Source organism: Cydia strobilella, chromosome 9, assembly GCF_947568885.1.
Source record: "Cydia strobilella chromosome 9, ilCydStro3.1, whole genome shotgun sequence".
NCBI lineage: Eukaryota > Metazoa > Arthropoda > Insecta > Lepidoptera > Tortricidae > Cydia > Cydia strobilella.
In genome coordinates this window covers 3,049,951-3,068,171 of record NC_086049.1, presented here as the reverse complement: position 1 = coordinate 3,068,171, position 18,221 = coordinate 3,049,951, and the positions used below count along the sequence as shown (strand labels likewise).

Genomic DNA, 18,221 nt, shown 5'->3' with positions numbered 1-18,221 from the left:
ATGCGTTCAGGATATCAACAAAGGTCGGCCGGTGTCCGGTTCGTGAGGTCACACGCTTCGCTATTAACACTCCAAGACACCTCCAAGACACCTGCATCCGCGTTCGAAAAAAATACGCAAAAACTGAGCATGTCTACGTTTTAATGATAGCTCGTGATAGGCCACTTTAGGTTTGACAAAAAAACGATTTTGCTGGACTGTCAAATTTTGGTATTCGCGGAAAACCGTAGCCAAATTTAGTTCATAAAGTCTTGGTACTTACCATCTTATTTTTTTCAAGTGTTATTTTAATAAAATTAATTATAAGCGTTTGTTATTGATTGTTTCATATTTACGATAAAAACGTCATTACTATGATTAGTTCTTCAATAATATTAATTCGATTTTTCGAATACATTTAAACAATGTCACGACATGTGTAATTACGGGTGTGTTTAAAATGCATACGTTTGTCAACGTCTTCATTGTAAGCAAACACAAGTTGGCTTCTACTTATATTACTAATACTTCTACTCGCCTCACATATATATTTTTTTAAGTACCTAACTATTCGTATGGACATTTTGTAACCTAAAAATGAAACAACATGTAAAATAAACATTTTCTAAAGTAAACTGTTTACACATACCTACTTGAAATAGAGTCGATCACCGCTACGTCCACCCGTTGAAATCTTTTGTATTGAGAAGCTTAGGCGATCCGTCACATATTCATAATTTCTAACAGTACATAAACATACATTTCGAGGTTCCAGCCTTATGTTCCTATCGAACTACCTAATGTATACGATGTGCTAGTTTTACCTTAATGCACTAGAAATCCGCGCCATTGTCTACTGTTGTCTCGTCCAAAAGCAAATTTTCTGAAGATTTGCAGGTATAGAAGTTTTTTCTGTCACAATCGACGTGAAAAATGCTTAGTAAAATAATCATCGACGACTTGAAACGTTAAAAAAATATGTATGGGACAGTTCATGGAATGCCCATATTCGAACACTATTTGTTTGCCTTATTCCAAAAGTTGACAGCTCGTTCGTCAACTCTGTTTTTCGGAAATCAAGATGGCAACTATTGGGACATTGTCCAGCACTGAGACATTTACGTTACTTACATTTTTTTTAATGTAAACATAACTGATACTCTTTTTAATGTTCTGTAATGTACAAGCTAAGTTTATACAAAAATATTCGTATCGCTAATTAATTTCTACAGTTTTTTATCAACCACAAATTAAGCACGGCATCTAACCTTGTTAGTATGTCTGTCACATCGTCGCGCGTAATGCAGTAGTGACAGAATAACCAAGATTAATGGTTCCATTCGATAACCTACATTTTTTGCCGATGTTTCGTCACGCTTTTTTAGTATTCAGTTCATGTCATAGGCCGGCAAGTTAACAGAGACCCACATTCGGCAAATCCCAGCTTTACCTTTACTGTTTTGTTGAAAAAATGAAATTTTCGGGTTAGAAACATACTTAAGGGCTATTTAGACGATGCGAGAACAAGCATGCGATTAGTTTGGTTATTCAAGTTTTAACTTGGTCGATTAGTCGAATAGGTTGGCAGTAACTAAAGACAAAGAAAAACATGAGATTTTTTTCGAATCCTGTCTGAGCTTTTAAATAAACAAAAACACTTCAAAGGAAAACGAGTTCAAAGAAACATTTAGCCATCTAACAACAGATTAGAAGCCATTGAACCGTTTGCGTTAGTAGTAGGAGTGGGACTTGCTTGCTAAAGAATGGACATGCAAACCTGGGTATTTAGTTCTCATGACTGTTTTGAATGAAAATTTTGTAGTATAGGGATAGGGTCTAACTACCGCAATGCTTTGACCTTGCTTATTGCTTCGTAAAGTTATGTAGTGGTTCACCCTGAATACTAGAAGTACCTGTACCGACATACAAGTCTCCAAATGTCCACTCCAAATAATCTACGTGACTAGTTGACTGCGACGAGTTTTAATTTAACATACAATAAACATACAATAAATACAAATACAAATACAAATAATTTATTGAAAAAAGTATTGTACAGAGGTTCATCTTAAAGACTAAGAGTTGTTAGTAGAGGAAAGTGGTTTACGAATGCCTGAACTAGGAGTTCCTGTGTTTCAGGCAGCGAAGGACAAAATTAATCAATTTTTAATTAATCACTTAATTATAATAATAGACCAAGTACAATATTTTCACGTCCTTAATATTATACCATAACCATTTTTATACCATGTTTACCATAAAAATGCCATTGTACTTAAACACAAAAGAGATTTGTCGTTTTCGCACATAAATTGTCAACAACATTCTTTGTAGATTGCTTAATTCCCTCGTAAATATCGTACCTAATTGGCGTCATTCAAACCTCAATCATCCTGCGACATCGCGTGAGGAACAATATTTAGATGTTTTGAGGTTTACGATGTGTTATGTTATCTTATAATGATGCTTTAAAAGCGATAGGTAGGATATGAGAATTTGAGTAACTATGTAGGTACTAAAATATGTATAGTATTCAGAAAGCAAAAATAACTCCGATTTCTTGATATTCAAGGTGTGGTTGTACTGCAGTCAGCGTCAAAAGATTCTCTAATAACTTAACATTAACAAAAAGGGATATGTCTCTAAATAGAGCAATTTAATGACGATTAGGTAGCGTAGCGTGCAGGACACCCTTAAGTGGTTACACGGTGGTTACACGCGTCCCAGCCTGCCTATGGTATATCGCCTTTCAGCCTATATGTAGCTTAGGTGATTTTTTACCATTAGGTAGTACGACTAACGCTTGTTTAAGACTGCGAAAAAAATCTACACTATAAAAAAAAAAACAAAATTAAATACAAACTTTAATTGATATAATTACGGGGCAAGTGGGCGTATACTATAATGGATAATATATTTCTTGAAAAAAAGGCTGGGCAGGAAGTTCGCATGTTAAGCGACGACCCATATGAGGTAACCTCTTATAAATAAATGATAAATAGGTCTAAAAGGAAAATCCGCATCCATCTGATTACGAAGATTCTTAGAAGATGAGTTCGATCACGACCAAACGGATAATATACGGTGTTTAATTAGTGTTATCGGTAGGGTCATAGCAATAACATTAAGACTTATCTACATAATTACTTATATGGTTTATCCTCCTTTGATCGGTAATCATAAGGCATATGAATGTGGTATTTGTCTCGTTTAATGTGTTAAGCATAAAAACAGTATGTGCGTTTAGAAACTAAATTGTAGGTACCTATACCTATACTTTGTTTTATCGAATAGTGAGCTGCAATTTTATGGATGATTTAATACATAATGTGTGCATGCAATGTTGCAGCTAGGTGTAACTATACCAGTTAAAAGTATCATAAACTAAAGTTAGCAATTTAAAACAATTTAACGCCCTTCTTTCGTATTTTGTTTGAATAGGTTGATGTTGTTAAATGTATTTAAATGACATGTCACAATATCATAGTGTCAAGGCCTGTAATTTGAAATTTAAATGATTGATTCAAAACTAATTAAAAAAGCTTTGCCACGCGCGGGTATTGCTATCAATGCTAGGAATTTTAATTGCTCAACAAATATTTATAATACGAAACATTCGATTATTTCATCGACGTTTGAAGATTTTGTAACATCGTGTAATTGATATGCAATTCCTTTGCCCACCGATTGAAATAAAAGTTTTTTTACATAATCAGGTTCATAATTGATTTATATATTTTAACAATACAAGACTATTTTCTTTGCTTATTATATACGAGTATGAGCTTCAGAAGAAATCAGCAAGATATGAATGAATTCAAAATTAAATTAAATAAAACTCATTTTCTGTTAATTTGTATTTTACATAAGAAAATGCCAAAAACAAAATGATTTATTCATGTTTTTAAAAACAATACATTATTATTTCACACGCCGTGTTGTGACGTTACACGTTGCTTTTATCCTACGTCACTGAACAGCTAATTTATGTTTCGGAAAATAAAATTAATTAGGCTCTGAACAATGAAGACATGTATTGTACAACATTACGTAGCATAGCCCTTTATTGTTTAAAGCCATCCAGCCAAATCATACAAAAGTTTCGCCACTGACCTTGTCCAACATTACCTACGTTATTCCAACTATTAACAGTATTAACCTAGTTAACTAGTCAGAATAACCAGTATAAGGAGGTCCTCAATTATTTATAGTTGCTACGGATCTCTACACTAGCGCCTCTAGCTTGTCTCACTTGAGCTCGCGCGTCAAAGACAACGCTGTTACTCCATTGAGTGACTATTTTGGTATGCGTTATGTGTCTGTAGTCACGTTCCTCACTTTCCCTCTTATGACAGAAGTCGAAGGCTTCCAATATTGCGTACTGACATTGAAACATTTGAAACTATTCGTGATTTTGTTATTGCATTTTGAGACTAACAATGACTAGATTATTTCTAGCCCTTGACTTGTAATTTTGAATATTGAATATTATGTTAATCAAGAAGTCACAGTTCATACTGCGAAAATAACCATGCATAAGTAATACAATGCCCAATCAATATGCATTGATGTATTGGTTACTAAGGCAGTAATCAGTTAAGGTTTTTAAAATAAAAAACCGGCCAAGTGCGAGTCGGACTCGCCCACCGAGGGTTCCGTACTTTTTAGTATTTGTTGTTATAGCGGCAACAGAAATACATCATCTGTGAAAATTTCAACTGTCTAGCTATCACCGTTTATGAGATACAGCCTGGTAGCAGACAGACAGACAGACAGACAGACGGACAAACGGGCAGACGGACAGCGGAGTCTTAGTAATAGGGTCCCGTTTTTACCCTTTGGGTACGGAACCCTAAAAATGGTTATAGAAATCGCTGTTTTGCTATAAAACAATTTATAATTTAATTTATTTATTTAACTTAGTTGAGTGGTGCCAGGATATATTTATTTATTTATAATTTTACAATAGTTATTTGTTTTACAAGGGGGCAAGGTTGTTGTTTAACCTCTCGTGCTAATATTGATACCCGAGGAAGCGAAAGATTTCAAAATTCGAAAAAAAATAATCTGTAGCGTTGCGAGGGTTTCGAGGTACGAGGGTTAAACAAATTTTGCCACCGAGAGAAACACAAAATTTATCACCACACCAAAACAAGGAAAATTTTAACTGTAAAATATAAAAAAAAGCAAATAGATTCAAAATGAATGTTATTAAATATTTATCATACAACATCATCATTTAAAAGTCAATTATACCAGTAAACAAGAAAACAACTCAAAATTTGATTACTTTGCCTCACATGTGAATAAACTTTCTTTTCAGTTTTTGAACAATCAAGAGAGCCTTTATCAGCTGTTGTGGTGAAAACATTTTTACCTATTAGTTGCTTTCATTTTTCATTAAACAGATTAGTCGAAACACGCTAAGTTTTTATGCCAAGTGCTACGTCAAAGTTTGTGCAAAGTTATCATGGTCAGAGCCTATTTTCCACCAGAAAATTACCACTGCTGCTGCATGTCCGCTTACTTACTTACTTACTGCTGTGGCGCGACGACCCGAAGTGGATCTTGGCCACCGACACCAAAGACCGCCATGCTACTCTGTCCAAAGCCATTTCTGTCCAGTCGACGGCGCCGAGTTCGCTGAGGTCTTTCTGCACTTCGCCTCTCCAGCGGTACCTAGGGCGTCCAGACGGTCTTCGGCCACTTGGTACTCCAGAGTACGCCATCCAGAGTGCGCGATCTTCCCCCATCCGCACTACGTGCCCGAGCCATCGGAGCCTGGCGGCTTTCGTTTCTCCGATGATGTTCGGCTCGGACACCAGATCTTCAATCTCCTGGTTCTTGCGGAGTCCGCTACAAGTCACTAACCCAATTACTATGCTTAAGTATAGACAACTTTTAGCCGTTTACAAGTATTGATTACCCAGATATTATAATAATATTTTATATCGAAATCATGGCTCCACCATGGCTCTGACTATATATTGTGTAATTTTGTTTCTTTTGTATATCTTGTAGTGTTCATTAGTCATAATTTATTTTTATGATAAACATATGCATGTGCTTATGTACTTTAGAAGTGTTAAATGTCGTTTAAAGCTTAAGTGTAAGTATATAGTGTATGTCTGTGTATTTAGTTCCGATCACAATGCTATCCTAAAACTACTGTCTTACCTCCTAGTGGGAATTGTCTTAGGATGTAGGCTATATGATACTTTTATAACTTTGCCTCTTAATCTTATTGGCCTGTATCTGTTTTTTCCCCAATAAAGAAAAGAAAATAAAATAAAATGGCTGAACATAGATTTGGCCTCATATCAGGTGAACTTTTTTCACACCATCCGGACCAAGTCAAAAAGTTCATTTGATATTTGCTCTACCATATTATAACTTAATTATCATAATTTGTATAAATCATTTTTTTATAAATATTGCACTTTTGGTTAGGAAGCATAAACTTACAAAAAAGGTTACATTCCAACAAGTACCAATTAATAACAGTAAGCTTTAAAATTAGCTAGTTCTGAAACGATTTCACCTCTTTTATTTCCTGCTAATGAGCAGGAATGAATGTTATTAATGAATGACATTATTCATAAACGATTATCAGGTATAACAAGCTCTTGATAATCATTTGTCCTTATCCATCATTTTGACATTTGTGTGTGTTAAAAAGGGACTAAATTTAGCAGAGGTTTTATGAATAAATAAGGGGGTAGGTAAACCGCTGTAGCATGGGTATGGATACTACATTGGATACCTCTTGTTGACGCTTTTCCTAGTCTACCTATGCTAAACTACGTACCTACGTACAGCTTTATTGTATGAAAACAGTAGCATTTTTAAGATAGAGCGTGTTATGTAACGTACGGCATCAACTGGAGACCAAGATCTGAGAAAAAACGCAAAATGTAGTCTCTTGCGCGAGTTGCGCGGTAACATTTTATTTTATTAAAATTTAATCGTTCTTTAATAAAATAAAACTATGAAAACGGATTATATCGCGTATATTGAATTTATAATACATCCCGACGTTTCGAACCCTTTACAGCGTTCGTGGTCAACGGGTGACTGAGGAAAAATTACAAAGTGCAAAAATACCCACATACTAAAATAATGAACAATCATAGACTACAAACTTTAAGGCTGGTTGTACATGCAAAATCGGTTCATAAGGCTAGTTATACACTACAATTATTTTCAAGTAAAGATATATATATACGCGATAAAAACTACGCCGGCTCCAACCCCACACCGCGGACCCGAGAAGATTTAATTCCCTCCTAAATTGTAGGAGGGTATCCCAATATGGGACCGGCAACAAACTCGGCGGGACACATCTTTTCAAAACATCAGAATGTCCAGCATCATCCAACACTAAGGTCTCACAGTCTATGTCTCGCTTGCTCCTTTATCAGATGGACTACAGGATCCCAAGCTGGCGTTCTTTAATATTTGAAACTAACTCGCACGGAGATTACCGAATAAACCAATGCAAATATAATGTCGCTATTTAACTTATAATATAATGACTATGGCTAGGTATACTTTATTATAACGTCAATGACATAAGTAGAAAGTACTAGTGAAGTGTCAGCTGTGATAGAAACGAAAGCCACACTTGTGGTTGCTATGTAGCTATTCTGGCTCTTGTGGTTACTTCCTATATGTTCCTTTCATTGTAATAACTTGAGAATATATAGCTTTCCTCGAGAGACCACAGTATGGGGTTCATCAAAAAGGAGTGTATATGTTCTAAAGCTTCCAACCTTTTTCTGTTTTGGAAGCTTTCGAAATGTGGTGTTGGCGGAGGATGGAAAGGATTAGCTGGACTGAAAGAAACACGAATGAAGAGGTTTTGAATATGGTAGGAGAAAGGCGAAGCTTATTAAATACCATAAGGAATAGGAGAGGCAAGATGTTAGGACACCTAATACGAAACGACAACTTTTTCCTTAACATCCTGGAAGGAAAAATTGAAAAGACGAGAGGCAGTGGAAAGCCTAGAATCACATACCTGAGCCAAGTAAAAGAGAATGCATCGTACGAGCAAATCAAAAGACTGGCTCAAGAAAGAAAGGACTGGCAATTACTCCACCGACAAGAGCAAAGCTCTTAAGTGATGATGATGATGATGATGTTCTAAAGGGTCGGCAACGCGCATGGCCCTGGAGTTGCAGGCGTCCATAGGCTACGGTAACTTAATATCAGACGAATCGTATGTTTGTTTATTGCCACTGACGTGGTATAACAAAAAACAAGATTCTATGATACAAAATACATTTGAAATAACTTATTGCAAGTAGACTTATATTGACCGGGATATAGACCGTGATTACCTTTTGTATTATTTGTGAGCTCCCGATATTTCGACGCAGTTACATGCATCATCCAACGAGTGTGAACGCGACCGGACCAACAAGTGTGAATGCGACCGTTGGTAACGTTGAAAGTGAACGCAGCCGACGCGCAAGAATGAGGGTAGACAGAGCGCTGTCTACACAACTTTGACACCCACCCGCTATCTTCAGTCACCCGTGAACATGATGCATGTAACTGCGTCGAAATATCGGGAGCTCACAAATAATACAAAAGGTAATCACGGTCTATATCCCGGTCAATATAAGTCTAGTGAAACTAACCGTGAATCATTCAAAACTCTTATTGCAAGTAACTAAGAGTATCATATTAAAAATTCGACTTGTCATAGTGACCTACAAAACGAGTTTTATCAGACAAGTCATTATACAATAAAGCTGGTCAGGTCTAAGCATACTTTTAGTATTGATTTTACATAATTAAATAAAAAAAACGGCCAAGTGCGAGTCGGACTCGCGCGCGAAGGGTTCCGTACCATTACACAAAAAATGGCAAAAATACACGTTTGTTGTATGGGAGCCCCACTTAAATATTTATTTTATTCTGTTTTTAGTATTTGTTGTTATAGCGGCAACAGAAATACATCATCTGTGAAAACTTAAACTGTCTAGCTATCACGGTTCATGAGATACAGCCTGGTGACGACAGACAGATGGACAGCGGAGTCTTAGTAATAGGGTTCCGATTTTACCCTTTGGGTACGGAACTCTAAAAAGCATCGATATAAAACTTCGTATCAAGTTTTTATACCTAGCTCAATACATTGTTTTGGACGCCTCCTGAGAATCCTTATGAAGGAATAGAATAGAATAGAATATTTTTTATTTTGCTTAAAAATGTGGTACAAAATATATTGTGGTCACACACATTCCACCAGAAACAGGCATGCAAAATTTAAAGTACCTAAATATTAAAAGAAAGCATGCAACGGTACGCATTTAGAGTACTTACAACTAATATTCTAGTGCTCTTAAATCTAGCGTATTACTAAAATGTCAAAATTACAATTATATTACCAATATGTCATAACTACAATACAGATTCAATAACTAATTATATCATAAAATCTCAAGTTTGATGTCTAAAGTAATCGAAATATTCTTCAACAAGGAATAATTCTTAATTCAAAAATGTTTTTTCATCACACTTGTTCGTAAAAGGTGTTATTACACGTAGGAAATGAGGTCTGTAAATACTAAATTTCTACCTAGAGCTGTAGTGTATCTTTTCATCACACTTGCTAGGCGATGCGGTCCGTAAATCTTAAATTTCGACCTAGGGCTCTAATGTACGTACGATATTAGGCAGAAGTTTTATTTTTTTTCCTTATTTTTTCCTCACAAGTGTGATGAAAAACATTATATGTGCCATGCGCGGGCGATACAGGAATTACGAACGAGTGTGAATTCTTGTTTACTATTACAATCCACTTAAATATTGTATTAGGGTCTCTATTGTTTTCCATATAGTTTTAAGTCACAATGTATTGTTTGTCCACATTTTCGCCCAGATCGCCCACGTAGGACACTTCTATAGGTATCAAAGGATGGATTCACCCCGCGCCGCATCGCTTCGCTTCGTGTTCGCGTATTGTTCGCCTACGTAGCACGCTGCGTTACATAAAAATAGGCCCATTAGCACTCGATCTAGTTTATGTGCTCGAATTTCTTTTTTTACAAGTGTACAGCACGCTGTCTCGGCTGTCAGTCCTGTCACTTCCTGACTTGTATTCTAATCGCTTTCTGATCTCAGACGAGACGAGCGTCAACGAGACGTTGAAATCTCGAGATCCGTGCGTGACGTGGAAAGCTTGGCCGATTTTTATCCCCCGATCGATATTTTTTTTGACCCGTTATTAATATATTTAATATGGCTGTGTCTCACGGAAGTTTTGTTATTAAGTTTTTTATTTTGTTGCAGCTGTTTTTTGTTTCGTCTGAAAAATTGTGGATTGGTATATAGTATATACGAAGTTGTTGGTATATACTATATACCAATAACTTCCACAAGGGCAGTGTTCAGTGCAGTGAGCAGTGTTCTACAAAATCTTCCTCAATCTAACTCAACTTAAAATTACATTTCTTTTTTTAAATCCCGCATTGGGATTTCGTATTTATTACACCCTGAATGAGGAGCAATTCAAAAACACCAAATCTTATAAAAATCTGCTGAAAAAAGAAATAAAACAAAATAAAAATCGTCCCAGCTACTTAAGGGGCCCACTGACTATCAGTCCGCCGGACGATATTGGCCTGTCAGTTAGAACAAAAAAGAGGCCGATATCGTCCGGCGGACTGATAGTCAGTGGGCCCCTTTATAATCAGAAGGCAGATTCGTACTGGTTCACCGGCCGCGTTCAACTCTTTATTTGGTCAGCGAACATTCACGGAACCTGTTACATAGTGGCGATCAATCATGTGACAAGGAAGGCTTACCTTCCCCACTATTTGTTGCAATTGGTTTGACATTTGATCTAGAGCACTCCACAAAGTGTAGTATTTATGTTTTATGATACCACGTTGTGTAAGCGGATGTTCCGAGATTTATTACGGTTTTACAACTACCATTGGTCTGATTATTATAATTATGATAGTTCAAGATATAAAAAATAACCCTCCTTTCGGCAGATGGTAATTAAACGTGAAAAATTGTTTAACAATAGTAATAAAACAACTACTGTAATAATATAGCTTGATCGAGTTGTTATGCGTGGTGGGACAAAACGTTACCGTCTTTGGTAACTTTCTATCACTTTAAGTGATGTTTTTTTTAATTAATAGATTGTAATAGAAACAATAAATAAAGCCTTACAGAAAAAAAAATAAACTACAATTAACTAAACTAAAACTACTATAAATCTAAATCTAAAATGGGCCCCCGTGGCATGGTGCCGAGGATGCTGGCAGCATTTCCGCGCTGGATCGCTATGCTCAAGCGTTGGGCGAGAAAGCTGCTGTTTGCTAAAGTGATGTTTGCTAAAATGTCAATGTTTTTGTAGGAAATATAAATCTGAAAAAACATAATCTGTGATGAATCAAGATTCAAGACAGAATCTATCAAAATGTCAAATCCGGTCATTGGCTTACTGTCCTATCTCAACTACGGTATAAATTATTGTTACTGTCTTAGAGCGTTTTTACATTGTCCGATCCGATATCGGATGTCGGAAGGAAGTAAAATGTAAGATATATGTGTTTTTCTGTATTTATTGATACTTACTTACTTACTGCTGTGGCGCGACGACCCGAAGTGGATCTTCATGGCCTCCGACACCAAAGACCGCCATGCTACTCTGTCCAAAGCCGTTTGTATTTATTTATGCATTAAATAAATCATTGTTACTTAAAACGATAAATAACACAAAAATGGCACTCTTCTGCAGCTGTTTTTGTCATGATGTCTGAAAGGCACTTCCGATAAATTTAGCCATGTCGAAGCCATGAAGAAGAATATATTTGTTTGTGTGCGTAATATGTGTAGGCATAATGCTTGTTGTAGTGTGCGTGACCGCTAAAGACGGCGCCCGGGCGCGCCCCCGCGGCCTGACTACGCGGATGTCGGATCCTACATCCGATATTGGATCGGACAATGTGAAAACGCTCTTAACGTGACGTTCGGATACGGTAATACTATTAGTTATTCTGTGGTTCGGATGTCAACTACAGCTGCATTACTGTTGCGGCGTCATTATTGCCGCCGTTGTATCTGTGGTAAGTGTAGAGAGGGCCAATAGAGAGTACTCTCTCCAGGCGGGTGTTATGCCTGGGGACCGAAGTCCACTGAGAGTTAGTCAGAAGGAGTATATATAGTAAGTGACATTTGAAACTTCGTAAGCGCGATGTAGGTTTCTAGCTAATTGCGTTCTAGCTCCCTAACGCCATCTGTTAGATGACGTCGACAGTGGCAGCTAGTGGGGACGCCACATATCTGTCAATTTGCTTGATATGTCGCACTTATTTTATAAAATAAGTGACGTTTGCCGCCACATTACTGCTGCGATTATTCCGACACCCATTTTATCAAAGAAATTGACAGTACAGCGGCCGTGACATGGACTAGACGCTGCAACAGTCATATTAAATCTGTAACATTTATTTTCTTATAACTTTCCGAATTTTATAAGACTTGATAAAACTAACGCACATTATTATTTGTTACAGGCTTAGGCGTGGTATCCTGCTGCTAGTATTATCATCATGTGCGCTGGCGCAGAGCAAGTCAGACGACTTGCAGGCAGTACCCAGCGATCTCAGAAGAGCAGTCAGCGAGGCGCTCGCTTTAGAAAGACGGTTCCTACAGGGGGCTAGAGAGTGAGTAACTATTACTATTGACTTGTTAAGGTAACGCTGGAATCACGCAACAAGGTTAAACACATTTCAGAAAATAACCACCTTTGTGGACAATACAATAAAAGTTCTTAATTTTGCCATGTCTACAGGAAAGTCGCGCACAAATTAAGCATTCAACAAAATGTGTACCTGGGGTTTTCAGAAAAAATAGTACCTTTTACTTTTTTCGAAAAACCATAAACTTTTGGGTTATTTAGACTTAGAATTATGAGTAGGTACTATGTACTATTGAATGAGATGAAGAAAAAAAGTGTCCCCAGTTTTCAATACAAATTTTGGGTGTCAGTTTTGTAACGGTCCATACAAAATGTATGTGAAAATACGTTACAAAACTGCCATTTTTTTGGGGATACATTTTTTTTCTTTTTAAAGCGATAGTCTACGAAGACTATCGCAATCGCAATCGAAAATCCATCTACTGTAATCTAGTAGATGGATTATCGAAAAAAAGTAAAAGGTACACTTTTAATAAAACTATGAAAAACGGATTATATCGCGTATATTGAATTTATAATACATCGGGATGTATTATAAATTCAATATACGCGATATAATCCGTTTTTCATAGTTTTATTTCATGAGTAACTATCGCGGTAACCGAAGACAATATTATGTACACTTTTAAGTTTTCACTTAGGTTTTCACTTGCATTTTCATGCCCAAATGATACTTGATGATACTGTGCGTAGGGGACAGCAATATATCGAAATTAAACTATCGTGAGACATATTTCTAAATATTTAGATCACTACACTGGAGAGCTTCGTCACTTTTTCTTTAATTAAATATATGACATCTATTTCAGTTTATAAATCATTATTATTGTTGAAACGGATATTATTGTTGTAACGGAATTATTTTGATAAATATGTTCGCACCACGTATTGTTCGTATCACGGATTTGTTCCTGAGTTATGTTATGGATGTTTCCTATATGTATATAAGTATTTATATTCAAATCGTCGTCTAGGTACTCACTACAGCCAGCACAAGCCTTATTGGAGCTTACTGTGGGATTAGGTCGGTTTGTGTAAAATTGACCCATAATATTTATTTATTCTTAGTCCAAGCCCATAGACACTTCAACAAAAATAAATTCAAATCAAATCAATCAACAATTGGTACTCCATGTTAAGATTAATAATTCAATAATTATTTCTTCAGTGAAAACTGCTCATCAGCAGAGGACTCCGTCAGCAGCACGCCCTGTCCGCCGAGCAAGTACCGCAGCGCCTCGGGCGAGTGCAACAACGTGCGTCACCGCCCGTGGGGTAGGCGCGGCGACGTGTTCCTGCGATTGCTGCCCGCCAACTACGCCGACGGTGAGTGATTTATACTAAGATATTTAGCACTCCTGTCCGCCGAGCAAGTACCGCAGCGCCTCGGGCGATTGCAACAACGTGCGTCACCGCCCGTGGGGTAGGCGCGGCGACGTGCTCCTGCGATTGCTGCCCGCCAACTACGCCGTCGGTGAGTGATTTATACTAACATATTTAGCACTCCTGTCCGCCGAGCAAGTACCGAAGCGCCTCGGGCGAGTGCAACAACGTGCGTCACCGCCCGTGGGGTAGACGCGGCGACGTGTTCCTGCGATTGCTGCCCGCCAACTACGCCGACGGTGAGTGATTTATACTACGATATTTAGATCACAATGGTTACACTCACTAATATTTTTAGTCGCTTTTGGCGGCTTTTGTGACGATTGCGTGGACATAGTAAGTGCAGTGTGCGACTTCGGTGCTTGAATACAGCCGCCCTACAAGACCTTTACTTGACGACTCCGGCTGCGGGCTGCCCCGCGCCCCCCGCCACCGCCCCATCAGCGTGCGCGCAACGAGCGACGAGGCGAGCGGCGCAGGCAGTGCACGGCGTACAGCCGCCGCGGGCACTCGAGCCTGAGGAAGGACTCCCGACGAGTGCGAAACATGTCGCCAAAAGCGACTAAAAATACTAGTATGTGTAACCGTAGTGATCTAAATATTTTGAATTTCGATTGTTCTACGATATTCCTTCCTTCTTCTTTGTCATATCCTCATGACTGAGGGACGTGACGACTGTGGACACTCTTCACTACTCTCTTTCCAAGCCGCTTTATCTTGGGCCCGGTATAGTAGCCTGTAATGTGACTTTAGTCTCTAACGTTATTCTGTCAGCCCAAGCGGAAAAACCGATTTTTATGACCTTTGACCTTGAATAACTTCTGACGCGCACACGATATATGCGTCGACTTTTAAGAGAACCTTTAATACATCATAATGAAGGTGTATACGGGTTTCCAGCTTATTGTCTCTCATTCCGAGGTTGAACCCCTTTTTAGGCTTAAGATGACTGGCCTATAATCAATCAATCAGTGCAATCTAAATGTTGAGTTGGTTACTCTCTGTGTTTTGCCCTTAATCAACTTAACTGTCTCTGGCTATTAATTCCTGGAGATTTTCGCTGAATTCGGGGGCTTAAGTATTATCTAGGAACTCAATAATCCCTTATTGTTGTGTTAACAACACAATTACATGTGTTACATGTGTTCATTATGCTAATCGCTTCAAGCTTGATAAGATACCAACTCCCCTACGAGTATAATGGAAGTTATTAAAGTCGATGGCCAAGTTCATCGCCGGTTACAAAACAATTATGAAGACGACTGCTTAATTGATCGATTAGATTAATTTCCGACATGACAGTAATACAAAGTATTTGTGAAGGCCACAGTATGTTTACGAATCAGCCTAACACAAAAGGTTGTATCTATCTGGCTTTGGTTTTATTTTGCGTCTTTTTGTGTCTCACTAGTAAAGTTTAGTGCCAGTTTTTTAATTATCTGCAATTATATGGGTGCATGATATTTCCTTAATCTACTTGTGCATGTGTTTTTGTGACATCTTCAATTTAAAATTTGAATTCTAGGTAATACACTAAGTACTATTAACAAATACAATTATGTATAATTTCCAATGCGATGTAAATATTGCTTGTGAATCATAAAAATGTAATGACAATCGATATTTTAGGTTCGTTATATTATTTTTGATTAATCTTCCTTAAGGGGCCCACTGACTATCAGTTCGCCGGACGAAATCGGCCTGTCAGTTAGAACAAAAATTTGACAGTTCCGAACAACTGACAGGCCTATATCGTCCGGCGGACTGATAGTCAGTGGGCCCCTGGTATGATACGAAACCTCCCATCATGAGCTGAATTTTAAATACCTAATTTCTTTATTTATTGTGATTACCATTATATACATTCGTAGTAAGTAATATGTAAATACTTTTAAGTATAAAATGTCATGTAAAAATCATCTTTACATACTTAAATGCTTAATAGATTTAACACCTGCTCCGGCAACTTCGCGATTGCTTACTACTTCTTTGTAATGTATTAGTGTAAACTTAGTTTTATGTACTTTATTTAGCCTTAAAGCTACTGACGACATTAAACAATCTAAAAACTCTTTTGTCGACTTGTTAAGTTTAAGAATTTAGCTCAAAATGGAAAGGAAAAAAGTATCAGATAATGTGGAGTAAGACTAACTTGACTTATATTATATCGATCGGGATATGGACCGTGATTTGATTACCTTTTGTATTGTTTTCGTGCTCCGGATATTGCATTAAGCCATAAGCTGCGCCATCCATTTCATTATGAATTGACCGCACAGCGCTGATTTTCAGTCCGCCCCCTTACGGAACCACATACCACATTGAAAGTATGTATGCGGGATATTATTTTAACAGAAATTTGTAGTTTTTTTACTGTGTTAAAATAATTTAATAAATAAATATTGTATTAATATGTACTTAGATTAATTTTAGAATAACTAAATTAAACGAAAAATTACATAAAGTTATTTTAAAGATTTTAATCTCAGTTTGATAAATGTGCAGTCAGCTGTAGAAGAAAGTGACCCCCTGCGTAGAAGGTTGTATATGTAAAGGTGCAAAGCGAATAGTCTTACTAATTGTACCTACTTGTCCACATAAAATTTTCCGAGCAGATCATAAATGATAAAGTTGTCACTGTGAAGATTTCTATTTACGCATGTCAATCGATCTGCTCGATCAATTATTGTATGATTACTAGGGTCATTAACTTTTATTGGTGCATATCATGTGATTTTTGCCGTTATCCAGTACTTGCAATGCAATGCAATACCCTCTTCCTCTTATCGTGTTTGAGCTATTTACCGCTCAACCATTATGGATGTGTGTGTCGCGCGTGAAATCAAGGAAATCGGCGTGTAATGATATCCCTATTTTGTCCTAGCAACACAATCTTAGCTTATCTTTTAACTGCGTGATAGTTGCTAAACTTAGGTACACTTAGCGTCAAATACTTTGTAGCAACCAAAATAGTCAAATAGTTCGGTACACCATATATTTAGTATGGTGTCCCGAACTATTTCGCCACTTTGACTGCTGCAGAGTATTTGACGCTGAGTGTACTTTTCTTCTTTGTCAGTACGTAAATAAAATAAGATGATAGGTACTTTTTGATCCTCGCCTTATTGGGAATTTTAAATAAGGTCATTTTATAAATTAGCGTGAGAAGTTATACATTTTAATGACGATATAATATATGTGCTATTTTCTATAAAAAGGGACCTTATTATCGATGGCGCTTACGCCATTATTAACGATGCTCCGATATAAATAAAATGCCGCGCGACGCTGTGCGGCGTAAGCGCCATCGACAATAAGGTCCCTTTTCATAGAAAATGCCCCATATGCCATTTACGGTAATTAAAATTATCCAAACAAAACAACCAAAGCATTAACAAGTTTACGGCGGTGGATTGGATTTATAAATAAACCAAAAGTGGAGAAACTTGATTCAGTTAAAGGTCATAGTAAAATGTCACTAGCGGCACTTTAGACAAAGTTGCTAAAATATTTAGGTTTCATTCAGTATTTAGACGCTGGATTAAATAACACAGGGGGAGTAGCCAATCAAAACAAAATAATTACATTAAAAAAAATTAACGTTCAAATAGTTAAAATGATTATTTTTACTATTTGATTGATGTTTGCCTAACAACCACTGTATTTATGGCTACGGCCCTAGGATACTTCAAATAGTTATCATAAGTACAGTAGGGGCAAGTGTGCGCCTAAATATATTAATTCATCAATATTATATTTATAGTATGTAATGTGTATGTATGTTTGTATTTATGTACCTAATACTCGTATATATATATATATTAGTTTGCTTTTCTTTTCATTCAATTTTTTTTTTCTACACCAATTGTCAGTTTGTGTCTGTTTGGCCCTATGGTTGACTGGTAGAGAATGCCATTTGGCATTAAGTCCGCCATTTGTACATTGTTGTATTTATTTTGTGCAATAAAGTTTAAATAAATAAATAAATACAACCGTACCCGAACCGTACGTAAATAAAGTGTTAAAGATCCTTCCACCGGCCGTGACCGCACTTTTCCCAGTAGGAAATGGAAACATTTGTCATGGGTCAAGGGTAGGCGAACGACCTGATTCTAATTTTAATATACGTAAA

General features: G+C 37.1%; 1 protein-coding gene across 2 annotated transcripts in view; it reads left to right on the top strand.

The window, feature by feature from the left end:
• LOC134744081 (heme peroxidase 2) overlaps nucleotides 1-18,221 on the top strand; it is a 76,839-nt gene that overhangs the window by 22,829 nt on the left and 35,789 nt on the right. The window contains exons 2-3 of one of the 2 annotated variants that reach the window (XM_063677749.1): nucleotides 12,522-12,671; nucleotides 13,875-14,032. In XM_063677749.1, coding sequence (XP_063533819.1) covers nucleotides 12,522-12,671; nucleotides 13,875-14,032 — 308 coding nt within the window. Of the gene's footprint in view, nucleotides 1-12,521; nucleotides 12,672-13,874; nucleotides 14,033-14,219; nucleotides 14,329-18,221 lie in introns of those variants that run through there. The other variant, XM_063677750.1, reaches the window with a different exon arrangement.